Source organism: Zootoca vivipara, chromosome 10 (genome assembly GCF_965207765.1).
Source record: "Zootoca vivipara chromosome 10, rZooViv2.hap1.1, whole genome shotgun sequence".
Lineage (NCBI taxonomy): Eukaryota > Metazoa > Chordata > Lepidosauria > Squamata > Lacertidae > Zootoca > Zootoca vivipara.
In genome coordinates this window covers 35,796,691-35,811,076 of record NC_142593.1, presented here as the reverse complement: position 1 = coordinate 35,811,076, position 14,386 = coordinate 35,796,691, and the positions used below count along the sequence as shown (strand labels likewise).

The 14,386-nt window shown below is 43.0% G+C and overlaps 2 protein-coding genes across 3 annotated transcripts in view; one reads left to right on the top strand and one right to left on the bottom strand.

Moving 5' to 3' along the window:
• The window catches only part of MTX3 (metaxin 3), a 44,824-nt gene extending 42,543 nt beyond the window's left edge, over positions 1–2,281 (top strand). Inside the window, exon 10 of the mRNA XM_035099951.3 lies at positions 194–2,281. Coding sequence (XP_034955842.3) covers positions 194–201 — 8 coding nt within the window. The 3' untranslated portion in view covers positions 202–2,281. The remainder of the gene's footprint in view (positions 1–193) is intronic.
• Positions 2,282–2,833: 552 nt separating this feature from the next.
• Positions 2,834–14,386, bottom strand: part of CMYA5 (cardiomyopathy associated 5) — a 53,850-nt gene continuing 42,297 nt past the window's right edge. For both annotated transcript variants that reach the window (XM_035099997.3, XM_035099998.3), the window contains exons 10-13: positions 9,696–9,829; positions 9,392–9,491; positions 8,213–8,386; positions 2,834–4,214 (exon numbers count right to left, since the gene is read on the bottom strand). In XM_035099997.3, coding sequence (XP_034955888.3) covers positions 3,962–4,214; positions 8,213–8,386; positions 9,392–9,491; positions 9,696–9,829 — 661 coding nt within the window. In that variant the 3' untranslated portion in view covers positions 2,834–3,961. The remainder of the gene's footprint in view (positions 4,215–8,212; positions 8,387–9,391; positions 9,492–9,695; positions 9,830–14,386) is intronic.

The following is a 14,386-nucleotide window of genomic DNA, read 5'->3' as shown; positions in this document are numbered from 1 at the left end:
CCTCCTTTGTACTTATGCAGCCTGCAATCCTCAGACTAAGGTGGAATCTATACACATATAAAAAAATGCTATGAAAATGCTTTTTTAAAAAACGTTTTGAAAAATATATTAAATTTTGCATGGCTCACAATCTAGTGTCACATGTGTATATTGCATTTTACAACACATCTAAAACACTTTTTTTTTATTGCAGCTGTGTAGCAGAGACCTAAGATACACCACAAAGCTTGCCTCAAGAAGAAGGAAACTAACCAGTTCAGAGTATTCACTGTAACTTACCAGGCTGTGGTCCTGCTTCTACCTGCAGAGGAGGATGAGGAAGAAAGTGGCAGATCACGGCAATAGGCTCCTTGTCTTGGCTGCCTCTTCCTCTGTATGGGCCTCTGTATTAGTAAATCTAGAATGTGTGCTGGCAGTCACTCATGCCCACTCATGATGTGGATGCAGAATATTTTGATTTGAGCAAAGCATCTGACAGTGTCCCCCATGATATCCTTGTTGGCAAGATGGCGAAATCTGGCCCACTGTTAGGTGGATCTATAGCTGGTTGAACAACCATCATGGTATTAATGGCTCTGCATCAAGCCACAGGGAAGTACTGAGTGCAATGCCATGCTGTTCAACATTTTTATCAGTGGCTTGGATGAAAATGTAGAGGGAATGCTAATCAAATTTGCAGAAGATACGAATCTAAGAGCGGGAGCCAAGACTGTTGAAGAGAGAATCGAGATTCAAAATGATCTTGATCTTGACAGGCTGGAGAACTGGGCTAGAGCCAATAAGTAATAAAGAACACATTTCTTCAATAGCATTAAAGCTTGCATCCAGAGCAGAGTTGGGGGAGCCTTTGGCCCTGCAAACATTTTGTTGGACTGCAACTTCCATCATCTCCAGCCAGCATGGCCAGTGATCAGAAATGATGGGAGTTGGAGTACAGCAACATCTAGAGGGCGTCAGATTCCCACCTCTGAATTAAGGCCTAACTACATGTGAAAGGGATCCAGGTGGCGCTGTGACCACAGAGTCTAGGGCTTGCTGATCAGAAGGCCGGCGGTTTGAATCCCTGCAACGGGTTGAGCTCCCGTTGCTCGGTCCCAGCTCCTGCCAACCTAGCAGTTCGAAAGCATGTCCAAGTGCAAGTAGATAAATAGGTACCGCTCCGGCGGGAAGGTAAACAGCGTTTCCGTGCGCTGCTCTGGTTCGCCAGAAGCAGCTTTGTCATGCTGGCCACATGACCCGGAAGCTGTCTGCGGACAAACGCCGGCTCCCTCAGCCTATAGAGCGAGATGAGCGCCGCAACCCCAGAGTCGGACATGACTGGACCTGATGGTCAGGGGCCCCTTTACCTTTACATGTGGAACTAGCAAGATTCTTAGCAATTACATTATAGGTTTAAAATAAATAAATCCCAGACTTGGGATCGGAGCTACTGTTATCAGTTGAGATACTGCTTAAAAAGCACATAAAGCCATGTGGCAATTACCATTGGGGGTGCTATTGCTTTGTTTGTTATTATGTTATGTATTTTTGTGTTTTACTACTTTTAAATAATAATAATAATAATAATAATAATAATAATAATAATAATAATAATAATGGAAAACTCCCATTGGAGCAAACAGGGACAATGCCCCTAAGGTGCACAATTCAGTGCTGCAATGGTATCAAGACAAGTGATGAGGAAGTCACAGGAGCAAGGCTTGACAACACTCCGATATAAGTATCATACTGAGGTTGTTTAACTAGCTTTCTTACATGCTTTATTTTATGTTCTAGTATGTTTCCCTTAAATAAACCCTCTTTGTCTTTTACATTTCCTTTTAAAGGATCCTGTCATTTAAGATTTTGCCTTGGGTCAAAATCTTAAAGGTAAAGAAACACTTTAATTTATAAGTATGCCCTGTGATGTTTTAAAACATAATAACTAATATCGTTCTAATAATCTTAAACAGATCAGTGTAGATCCAGCCCAGGTGCCACATTGCAAATTCAGCATTTTTTAAAAAACAAAAACGGAAAGTGGGTAGGGCAGTGGCTGGAAAGAGGGAGAACATGGTTTCTCCTTATTTAATGATATATTGGGATTTCTGTGAGAACAACCCAAGTAGGCATGCTCAACAGGAATAAATGGTGACACATTATCAGGTGCTTGTGGAAAGGGCTTTCTCCTTGTGTGATCACCAGATAACTGGTATGAAAAGCTTGGTGAAACCCTGTATGTTTCCCTACATTTTAGAGTTCTTCCATTTGACAGCTTAATATTAAAAATGGGTATTGCAAATGGGTTTTTGTTGTGTCTTTTTAAAAATTTTTACTTAACCTATTTACCCAGATAGGGTAAATCCAGACTAATTGAGGGTAGGGGGAATAAGGGCTGGCATTTTGATGCCAACAATGCTGTGTGGGTGCTGGGAAAATCTGCCTACATGTGCAGTACTGATACTACAATAAACACTCACCACCACCAAGAAGAGCAATTTCAGAAAGCTGTCACATTATTGTTCACGCAGCAGAAACATTTCCCACTTCTTTTTAAAGCACTGAATGATATACAGTGATACCTCGGGTTACAGACGCTTCAGGTTACAGACGCTTCAGGTTACAGACTCCGCTAACCCAGAAATAGTACCTCGGGTTAAGAACTTTGCTTCAGGATGACAACAGAAATCGTGCGACGGCGGCGCGGCGGCAGCAGGAGGCCCCATTAGCTAAAGTGGTACCTCAGGTTAAGAACAGTTTCAGGTTAAGAATGGTCCTCCAGAACGAATTAAGTTCTTAACCAGAGGTACCACTGTATTGTTTTTCTGAGCAATGACATTGAAGATAAAACCTGTTTGTTTTTAATTTTTTAATTGCACGTAATACCACAGTATTAGAATAATTTTCATATGAACAAACTGCCCTGATCCAGTTAGGCCTCAAATGTTAGGACAACACAATAAGAATCCAGCATTTTATGCTCACACATCCTAGGAGATTGGGAGCTCTGTATGTTTATATGTGCCACACATGAGGTGCCAGGCTCTGCCTGCCAGTCAAAAAAATAAATAAATGAGTGTAACTGAAATCAAGATGGGCAATGTTGTTAATATCAATAGGAGTGCTAACCTGGTCAGAGATTATATGGGGTATAGAGACTGAAAGCAGCCCCCTCTCCCCAAATCCTAGCAGCCCCACCCATCTTGATTGGAGGTAGGCCTGTGTGGGTCAGTAGCTGGATTGCAGACAATGAGCACACTCCTCCCAATAATTTCTTCTTGCTGGGCCCTGTGAAAACGCATTGGAACCAATTCATTTCAAAAGAGACCAATGGAGAAGTTCCTGGCACCCTCCCCCAGTGAGCGTAGCACAAACATTTGGGCAGTCCTTCAGTATGCATCAAGAAAGTAGTAAGTAAAGAGATAACTTGTGTGTCTTTGTGCTATGTAGGATCACAGAACCCAATACTGAGTCAAACTACCGATCAGTAATGTTAGCAGCTGCTCTTCAGGGCACCAGACAGCGGTCTCTCCTAGTCCTACCCAGAGATGCTGGGATTCGAACCTGAAAAGCAGATACTCTAACACTGAGCTATGGCTCTTCTGTGTGTGTGTGTGTGTCTGCATGTGTGCCTTATGTGAATGATTCCCATGAATAAAAACAACTTGGGAAGAGAGTTCACCACCACCCCGTGGACTTCGCATGTGGGTGAGATATGTGGGCTCTGTGAATAACTTTACACTTTTGTTCCTAAGAGGAGCTTCCTTGATCTGCTTTTGAAACTTCCCCCAGTATAAAAAAAAAAAAACTTTACGAAGTAGTGCTGGCAAGGGGGAATGTATGATGGAAGTCCTGTTGAAGCCACTGAACTACTGGCTTGTAGTTCTTAAACATTATCTTATCTTAGAAGAAGGAAACAAGGCCACCCCAAGCACATTCTATCCACTTTTTTCTGTCTTGCATGTAGTTTGAAAGCAAATGTTTAGCTTTGCTTCACAAATTCTGGAAGCTCCATGCCCGTATGCAGGTGAAGGACTCCTGGCTCCTCCAACACAAAGGCAGGGTGTGCAGCATCGGTGAATTTCTGCCGGATGGCAAACAGGAGCTGCCCTCTTTCCGCGTTGAAAAATAAGAGTCTTCCAGCGTTATAATCCAGCAGAATGCCAATGCGGGGTGGCTGTTCTGTCACAATGACATCACTCATTTCACCACGATGGAGGACCTTATATAGGAAACTGCAGAAGAGTGCAAGGTTAGGTCAACAAGAATTCACTGCACAACCTATCGCAATATTTTATTCTATCTGCCAGATGTTAGCAAATGGAAACCCTTAGCAGCTAAAGCTTTAATACACACATTTTCATCACATTGAAATGCTCCCCTTTGGTGCAGATCAGTGCTGCGGTAAAAATAAGGGGGTACTATCTGGTTCTGGTTGTATAATATATGCAACAACGTGTAGCGGGTTGTCATGATTTTGGAAGCGTTATGGTTGGATGAAGGAACGATGGAGTCTGGAGCCAGATGAACGGTGTAGTCAGAATTGCCAAACCTTGGGAGGATTTTAGCATAGCAGTAATCATTGCTCCATGTGTGCTTGCCTCCCGGAACCACCTGCCCTCTGCCTTATGCTGCAGTTCCCAAGCTGGCTGTTATGCAGTTGAGAAGTGCTGTGACACACAGCTCACTGCCAACTGCTTGGCCCTCCCAGAATAGCTCAGTTGGTAGAGCATGAGACTCTTAATCTCAGGGTGATGGGTTCGAGCTCCACGTTTGGGCAACAAGATTCCTGCATTGCAGGGGGTTGGACTAGAGAGGCCTCGTGGTCCCTTCCAACTTTACACTTCGATGATTCCCCTGAGTGCTGCACAAAGGGACTTTGATGGATGGGTGTGACAGCCTACCTGTCAATCATCTGGTGTCATAATGATGCCAGGTGCCTGGCAGGTGGGTTGTCCCCAATGGAAATTGGCCTGCTTGGGTAGAGACAGGTAAGGATTTGGCATGCTGGGCCAAAAAGGGTCCCCATCCACTGTGCCTAAGGTGGCAGGTTAACTTAGGAGGTGTAGGCCTGGCTGCATGGCTTACACAGATCTGTTTGAGAACAGACAGGAATGGCTAGATGGCTGAGCAGGCTGCCACCACTGCTGCTCAACAGCTGCCACCCAATGCAATCGCCTCGCTCTCTTTAATGGTAGTGCCAGCCCAGGCAATTTATCTGGATCCAAGTTTTCTCAATGCATGCCTATGAGTAGCACTCACACACACAGTTGATTTCTATGAGGATGGAGTGATGGGGTGTTGAAGAGGGAAATTTACCCAGATCCAGCTTACACCAATGCATTTCATTGGCTATTTAAAGAACTTTTAAAAATTCTATTTATCCCAGTTGTTTCTTTGGAGACAGTTCCTTAAAACGGCCATATGAGCAAGCAATCCATCACTCTTGTTTTAATGCATTCTAATAGTGCTTTGGCCAATTCAGCATATTTGTATATTCATTTGGAAGGAAGCAATGCATTCCAAGGGTCATTTTCTGTCATTTGTTTTAGCGTGTTGTCCTCCCCACCCCACCCAATATAGAGCCACCTGCTGTGCCAAGCTTGATGAAAAAAGCTAAGATGGCTTTTACTAGCAGAATCTGTTCTAAGCCAGCAGATATTTTTGCATTTCAAGGTGAATATCAAAAGCAACAGAAGCTTCTGACAATGTGCAGCTAAAAGCGATGGCAATGTTTCTTTTAACTCTGGATCCTCAGAGGTACTGGTGGAATTGCATTTGGCTCTGTGGTTTTATTGTGGACAAGCATTCTACATTCCCATGTTGCAGAGCAAAGCAGCAAGGGCGGCCTTTCCTTTTAACCCTGAACAGTCGCTTTTGCTTCGTTTAATAAAGTGAATGTTTTACACTGCGGAGAAAACTGCTTTTCCTTTGGCATCCTCCAAAGGGCAACCATTGTAAACATTTTGCTATAATATGCACATCTATTTCAATTAACAAAGAGTCCTGTGGCACCTTAAAGACTTAACAACTTTTATTGCAGTCCAAGGGTCCACTCCACTCCATTGAAGCTTATGTCATAATAAAATTTATTAGTCTTTAGGGTGCCACAAAACCCTCTGTTGATTTTGCAGCAGCAGACTAACATGACTGCAACTCTGGAATTTATTTCAATGTAAATGATTGAAAGTCAAGTGATTAATCAAATGACAGACCTAGGAGACGCCAAACACAAGTATTAGGTCATTCTGGATGGATGGACTATTCTGGGTTTTACTTCCCTAATAAATACGTGGGCCCAACCTAAGCCACAGCCCCTCCCACACCCAAAACATTAAAGTAATAACTTTGTGTAGTCATTCATTCATTTCCAGGTGGTTAGCTTAAACAATGGCTTGTTGGAAACAAGCCAACATCATAGCCCATGGTTTGACATTGGTTTGTTTCAGCAGATGATAGTTAAAGATCAACCACAGTTTGTCAGGTTTGGACAAGCTGTAGTTTGTGAAAGCATCTAAACCTCTCTTTACAGCCACACCAAAGCAGGAATGGGAAGGGAGAAGTGCATGAATCCAAAGATTGCCTCAGCTCATTCCCATCATGATAAACCATTTTTTTTAGCATGCGGTCCAGTTACCACCGTTGTGCATAGGAAGCCTACATACATTTGGGTAAAAACACATAGGCTCCTGTAGAAACCACACCTTGAATGCAGAGAGATTAGGAGTGGGTCTAGACAATTCCAATCCCCTCTGGGTCAATCCTCTCCGCACACACAGTTCTCCACAGAGATAAATGATCACACAGGACAAATAATTCTGACCTGTTGCACAGAGCTGTTCCTGAGATAATTTATGTGATGCAAATTAAACACTTGAAATGTGTTACATACTATAAAATATTTCAGGAAGTGGGCACCTTGAAATGCAACATTACAAGCATTAAATATAACCTGCCATTGATGATTATGGCTGTAATACTAAAACTCCTGATCAGATTATGGAAAGTGGAAGCCTAAGAAGCACCCACGGTGTAACCTTATCTGCCAGCGTAGAGGACAGGGAGTATATCATCAGAGCACTATTCTCAGTCACCAATCATCCAGACTTTCAGAGTCCTGGATTCTCTCCAAAAAAACATCCCTCTCCTTCGCCCTGTCACCTGCTAAATCATCAAGATGACCTCGGGTGAAGCAGCTATGGTAGAAATGTATCACATATACAGGAAAATCAGACCAGGGAACAGACGGGTGGATCTTGTGGTTGGAGTATTCATTACAGCTACAAATTCCAGAGGCTCAAATTTCTGCTCCTATTTCGGTTGGTGAAAGTTCTGCCACCCAGAAAAATACAGGAACAAAATATTGAGATGGGATTTCTTTGAGCCACTGTGATCCTAAGTATTCAGACTCAGTACCCCAGCTGTAAATGGGCCCTTTTCATAAGGTGGTTGTAATCATGGCAAGGGAAAATGGGCGCCAACAGACGTTTCCCTCCTGTGGCTGATAGCAGCTTATTACAGAGCACGGATAAAGGGCTAACATTCCTCCCAATGCGCCGTGAACCTCAACTTGCTGCCCACAGCTGTTGCTTAGGATTGGAGCATTAAAACAGGATGAGATGTTACAGAGCATGGTAATAAGCCAATGTGCAACTAAGCATCCATATTCCATGCCACTAGTGTAACACCTGGAGGGAGCATTTGCACATCTCTCCTGCACTGAGAAGTATGAGCTGCTAGTGCAACTTAGGAAGGATATTAATAAACAATATATCCTCTCCTGCCACCCTGAACATTCCCACAATCTCAACATACCAGAAGATGTCCAAAGACGTCCTCCTTTGGACATCACTTGTGCTTATGCTTCTTGCCACTTTCCATAACATCCAAGCAGTCCTCCAAGGCAACACGTCACTATTTATTTATCACTCCCTCTAATGCTCAACTCTGGTGGCACCAAGCCGATCATTTTGTAGGCCAAGCAACACTACCCACAAACAAAATTTCCAGCGAATCTGGGGGATCCTTGAGGGATGCAGAAGTACAACACTTAATAACAAATGACGTCCCCGTAAGTGCGGTATTTGAAAGTTGCGAAGTATCTTCCAGTGGCTTACAAATAGAAAATCAAGACACACCCATGCACCCATAGGTGAAGGGAGAAGAAGGAATAGACTGGAAAGGACATGTAATTTCACAATTTTTTTTTAAAAAATAAGATGTTCTTTATTACCTTGTCTTGCTAGGACAATGCAAGCACCAGGAAGCATTGTTCTGCCCCAGGATGCTGTCTTGTGGCATAGTAGAATAGCAGATCCCAACCTTGTAAGCGGAGCAGCCACTCACAGATGTTTCCCAGTAGTGCCATCCTCGAGCAGACAGGAGCTCACCCAGTACTGGGGAGATTCTGCACACAGAGATAACAGAAACAAATGCAGCATTATATTGGCCAAAGTCAAAGAATGGTTTGAACCTTCAGCATCAGAAAGGTCCAATGTCTTCACCATGGGTAGGCAAACTAAGGCCTGGGAGCCGGGGCCGGCCCAATCACCTTCTAAATTCAGCCCGCAGACGGTCTGGGAATCAGTGTGTTTTTACATGAGTAGAATGTGTGCTTTTATTTAAAATGCATCTCTGGGTTATTTGTGGGGCATAGGAATTCGTTCATTTTTTCCCCTTCAAAATATAGTCCAGCCCCCCACAAGGTCTGAGGGACAGTGGACAGGCCCCCTGCAGAAAAAGTTTGCTCACCCCTGGTCTTCACCTTTAACAGTGAGATTTCACCTGCCTCAAAAGAAGAAACAAGCCTGTGTTGCATTTTTTAATGTATGCGTATTGAAGAGAGAGAGAGAGAGAGAGATGTGCCCAGTATAGATTTTTGCAAAGCAATTTTGCGCAATATAATGCGTATGTATGCTATTTTCACCAATATGCACATTCTTTCACCCTAGTACACACATTTTTGTACACACTCCTTGGTCCTGGACTGAATTAAAAATTGAATTGGTTGTGTTTTGGTTTGGTTTGGAAATTGCTAATTTGGTGGGTTCGTGCTTCGAGGCAAACTGAATTGAATTCCTCTCATCCCTAACCTACATACCCTGTTTTCCCGAAAATAAGACATGCCCATAAAACAAGCCATAGCGGGATTTCTACACATTTGCGCAATATAAGCCATACCCCGAAAATAATACATAGTGATAGGCACAGTTCTGAAGGGCGCCAAGGAAGAGGCGAGGCTGGACGCGTAATTAAAAAAAAATAAGACATACCCTGAAAATAAGCCATAGTTCGTCTTCTTGAGGAAAAATAAATATAAGACAGTGTCTTATTTTCGGGGAAACACGGTAGATCTTCACATCCTGTTGACAATAATGCTCAATAGTGAGGAGGATATATGAGCATTACTTACGCAGTGGCTTCAGTTTCCTCAGGAAGGCATATCATGGTTCCACTTGGTGACACTTGCAAGGGAGGGGCAGCTGTTTTTTCCATTATGTGAAATCTAGTTCCTGATGTGATTCACAGGAAAGAAATAAAACACCACTTCAGGTATCATTATTACATTGTGCATTTGTAGTGAATCACAAAATCTTAAGGCCTACAGTAATCACTGTCATTGAAACAATGTACAACAGAATTTACTAGAAAGCATTTGCATTTCCTTCTGAGATAGAAAGGAATCCTTTCCCACAAGTTAGAAAGCGTTTATCTACCTCTGGTCGAGATGAGAGCGGCTTCACTCTGTTCACTTGTCCCAAAGATGTTAATTGCTCTCACGTAAAAGAAATAATTTACATTGGATTGTAGGTGAACTTTCATTTCAGGTCTTTTAATTCCAGCCAGGGATCTGAAATATATAATAAACATATACTGAATTCTGTGGAAGAAAATCCATAACTGTTTGCCCTCCCAAAAAGCACTCCTGGCCCTCAAGCTGCTTTTCTCTCAGCAGGGGAAAAGATAAAGGGACCTTTATTTTTCTCCTTAAAGAGGGGAGGAAAACAACGCTATTTTTAAAATATCTACACACACATACACATTTTATCAGTATCAATACAAAACAGTTCCAACTTAGGCAAAAACTCTAAGAAGAAACAAGGTAAAAAGCATTTTCTCACAGAAACCATTGCCCAACGTGCAGTTTTCAAAAAGAAACATTTATGGTGGGGTTGAGGAACAGGATCTGGCCTCCTACAGTTCACCAACAGTGGGGCCACCCACCTGTCAATCACCAGATGTCACCACAAGGTTCCTTACTGCTATTTACAGGTAGGTAGCCGTGTTGGTCTGGTGTAGTCGAAACAAAATAAAAAAAATTCCTTCCAGTAGCACCTTAGAGCTACTTACTTACTAAGTAAGTAAGTAAGTAAGTAAGTAAGTAAGTAAGTAAGTAAGTAGCACCTTACTTACTTACTTACTTACTTACTTACTTACTTACTTACTTACTTACAGCACCTTACTGCTATGTTATAGCTGCCTTTGGAAAGACAGTTCTTCCAAAAAGATGAGCATGACCACAGGGAAGGAACTTTGGAGACTCTCCCTGTAAGAGATCATCAGAAGCCATGTTTCCAAGAAGAGATCTCGATGAACCACTCCCCCTTGCCAACCTACTTCGGTGCATCAGCTTTTCAGAAAAGGCTACTTGACAAAATCCCCCCAAAGCGGTTTCAAACTGAGAAGACTATGAAGTGGAAACAACAGAAAAACGACAACAGCATTCCTAATGAGTGGCCAGGGATGCAGACCAGCAGATTCACTGCCACACCCAAAGCCTGTCAGGGCACAAGGGGTGTGTTTGTGAGGAGTTGCGTTCTTTTTTTGCTGCACCAGCTCAAAAGACCGACACTACACAATAACACTTCTATTGGACTGGAGACATAACAATAGAGAGCTAAAGTGAAACTGGGATTGTTTTGATATCCCTTTAAGCTTATGATAAACAAATTTTGCACCAAAACCTGAAAACCCTACCTGATTGAAGATAATAGTGAGATAAAATATATCCATGCCCACATCACAATTAACAGAGCCTCTACTTCAATGCTCTTAAATAGGTTGTCAGACTCTAATGCTAGAAGCTGTTTTTTCACCAACTTCCACCAGATAGCACCAGAAGCTGAAGAATAAAGGACATATCTTCTCATGGTCGATTTCTTTCTTTTTAAAGCATTATTCTTTGTTCACAAGTATAGTCAACGTCTTTTTACTTCATATATATTCTTTATGCTGAGCAAACAGCAGTCACTGTCAACACAGTTCTGCATCGGAGACCTTGAGAGGAGTGGTCGCTACATCTCATTTATTTATACAAGGCCCTTTCGCCATTAAAAAAACCTGAAGGGTTGAAATATATTCCAACTTCAGGCTTCCGGGTTCAGCGCCAGCGTCGATCGGCGGGGTTTCGTCTCGTCTCCGAGACGGCCCGTCTCTGCTAGGAGTGGGGAGGGCAGCGAGAGCGACGCTGCGCCCCTTAGAACCTCGGGAAGGGCGTCCCGAGGGCAATTTGCTCGGCACAGACCCAATCCGGACTCCCCAACTCTTCGGCTAGCTCTAATAAGAGCTCCGGAGCGAGGAGGGTAGAAGTCGCGGGGGCCATTTTGAGCGGCAACGTTATTCTAGCAGGGAGAAGCTTCAAGCCGAAGGCGGAGAGCGCTGGATTCTTCCGAAAATAAAACGATTGGAAAAGACTGTAAGTAACCTCATGATTTGGATTATTATAAAACAATTTGGATCTGGGAGAGAGGGGAGAAAAGAGGAAGCCACCCCCCCCCACGGCAACAAAAGAGACAGTAAATAGAAACCCGAAGCCATAAACAGAAGATTTACAATTCAAAGGATCCCTCAAAGGCATCAAAGAGAATCTCCCCTTTGATGCAGGGTGAAAAGGGGAGAGAGACTGCGGTTTATGACTGCCCTGTAATAAGAGGTACAGCTTAAGAAAAAACCTTTCCACTCGGGAGCCGGCAGCCCAGACAACCCAGTGAGTTGTCAGGATTTATAAGTCAAATTTTACTTCACTTTGTATTTCTGGACTTTGTGGAATTTCTTTTTTGGCTTAAGTGTTTGTGAAATGTGAGTTCGAACTTTATTGTCAATAAGACTTGAAGAATGCAGCCAGCTTGTTAAAATGGAGTCGAAAAACAAACTGTGATCATATTCCACCCCACGTGACAAGTTTTGACCTTGGCAGGACTGAAATATGTCAACAAAAAAGTGTTCCCCTGAGTTCCAGCGGTCTGTTTTGACCTTAATGTGGGAAACAAGAATAGAGTTATGTCAAGAGGAGACACGACGGCAAGAGTTACAGGAAAAATTCCAGGAGGTGATGGCGGAATATGATTTTTTAGGAGATGAAGCTTTTGACACTGAAAAAGATGAATGTGAGAATGACAATGATGGGGAAGGAAAAGAAGAAGATGAGGATTGTGATGATTCAACACAAAATGAAGCACACCACGAAAAAAATGATGACTCTACTCTACAAAAAGTTGGATGGAGTGCCCTGCTTTTGAGGGGGGCACGATTGGTATCATTGGAACTCCAGAACGCCCACAGGGAAGAAGGAAAAAATATGCAGAGAAGAGAAGAAATTCAGGGGTCCTGTATGGTGGCCTGGATGACAAAAGACTGTAAACAGGGGGTGGGGTGAAGGGAAAGTGATGTTGTGATTAAGGATGGATTAACAGGTTTATAACTGGTCTGCTGATTTTGGAATTTGCTGGATTGGGGGGGGAAGCCGGCAATCGGGGATGTAAGGTTAAATTGAGAATAGTTATAGTTTTAAAAGTGAATGGATTTTGGAAAATGTGAAAATATGGAGGCTTATAGAGGGAGAAAAAACAAAAAAATTAGGCACGGGAAGAGAAAATGGGAGTTTGATTTCTCAGTGATTTGAATATTAGATGAAAATGTTAACAATTGATTTATAAGTTGTATAAGATGCAAAGGTGTATTTTTATAAAGTAAGAAACTGTTGCAGATGATAAAAAAGGGATGAAAACCGGGGAAGGGGGGGGAGGGGAAGCCCACAAAATATGGTTTTACAACTATGAATGCAAGAAAAAATTTTTGTTTTGTATTGTTCCTTCTTTTTTCTTTTTTCGCCCTTTCTTTTTTCCCCCCCCCTTTTTTCCTATTTCTATTTTTCTCTTTTTTCTTTTTCTTTTTTTTTTTTTTTGGTATGACAATAGATGGTTGGATGGATGTCCTCCTGCGTACTGCCCTGGTTTGCTGGAGCTCCCTGGTGGCAGGGGGGGGCTTTGGGGTCAGGGGAGGGGGGGGAGGACAGAAACCCAAGCATAAAATGGACCATCTCTGACTGTTCACATACATGGGATACTTCTGTGGCAGGGGAGGACCCATGTGGGTGGGTAGGAAGGAGGTGGAAAAGGGGTTTAAGTATGTACCTTTTTTTTTTTTGCTTTTTTGTATTTTGTAAAATTAATAAAAAGTATGTTCAAAAAAAAAAAAAGAAATATATTCCAACTTCAAAGAGCTGTTTTCAGCTAGAGTGGATTTCAAAGACTTTCAGATTATTTTTGCATGCCCAGCCACAGAGACCCCAACCCTAACCCCGGCGTGCCCACCTGGGTGCTGTGTTTGGGGGTTGGCTGGGCTAAGTAGATGGAGGGCCATGCCCCCCCCCACGGCCGCCATGGATTGACCCATTTGAATGGACAGGTTTTGGCAGGAAGCCGTGAGCCTCCACAGCAGCCGAGGGCGACAGGGAGACAGGCAAAGATGGTGCGGCATGCCCAAGGGGAGAGGAGGTGCCGCGTCTGGCTGCAACCACTGCTCACCAGGAAAGGTGGTAATCTGACCCTATTTATAGGCTCCTTCACTTTTATCCCAGAATCAATACAATAAATACAAAATCAAATATAACTCAGCTTCATGAAAACGAGTAGCATGTCAAAGGGGAGTGTGATTGCACAGCCTCAATTCAACAAGGCACATACCTTCAACAAGGTAATTTCAATCAGGTGAACATTTGTTCTCCTGGTTAGCATCAGTGACACGAGGTCACCTGTCCAGTTGATGTGTTGCAGTTGGGAAGGGGGATCTCAGTGGCAGGGTCCGCTCTGTTCAGTGAACAAAACCTAAAACAGGGATGGGAAACCTGAGACTTTTTAGATGTTGCTGGTCTGGAAACAAAGCCTTATGAAGAATGGTTGGAGGAGCCGGGTATGTTAAGCCTGGAAAAGAAAAGACTGAGCGGAGATATGATAGCCATCTTCAAATATTTCAAGGGCTGTCACATGGAAGAGAGAACAAGCTTGTTTTCTCCTGCTCTGAAGGGTAGGACTCGAACCAATGGCTTCAAGTTACAAGAAAGGAGATTCCGACTAAACATCAGGGGGAAACTTTCTGACAGTAAATGCTGTTCAACTGTGGAATGGTC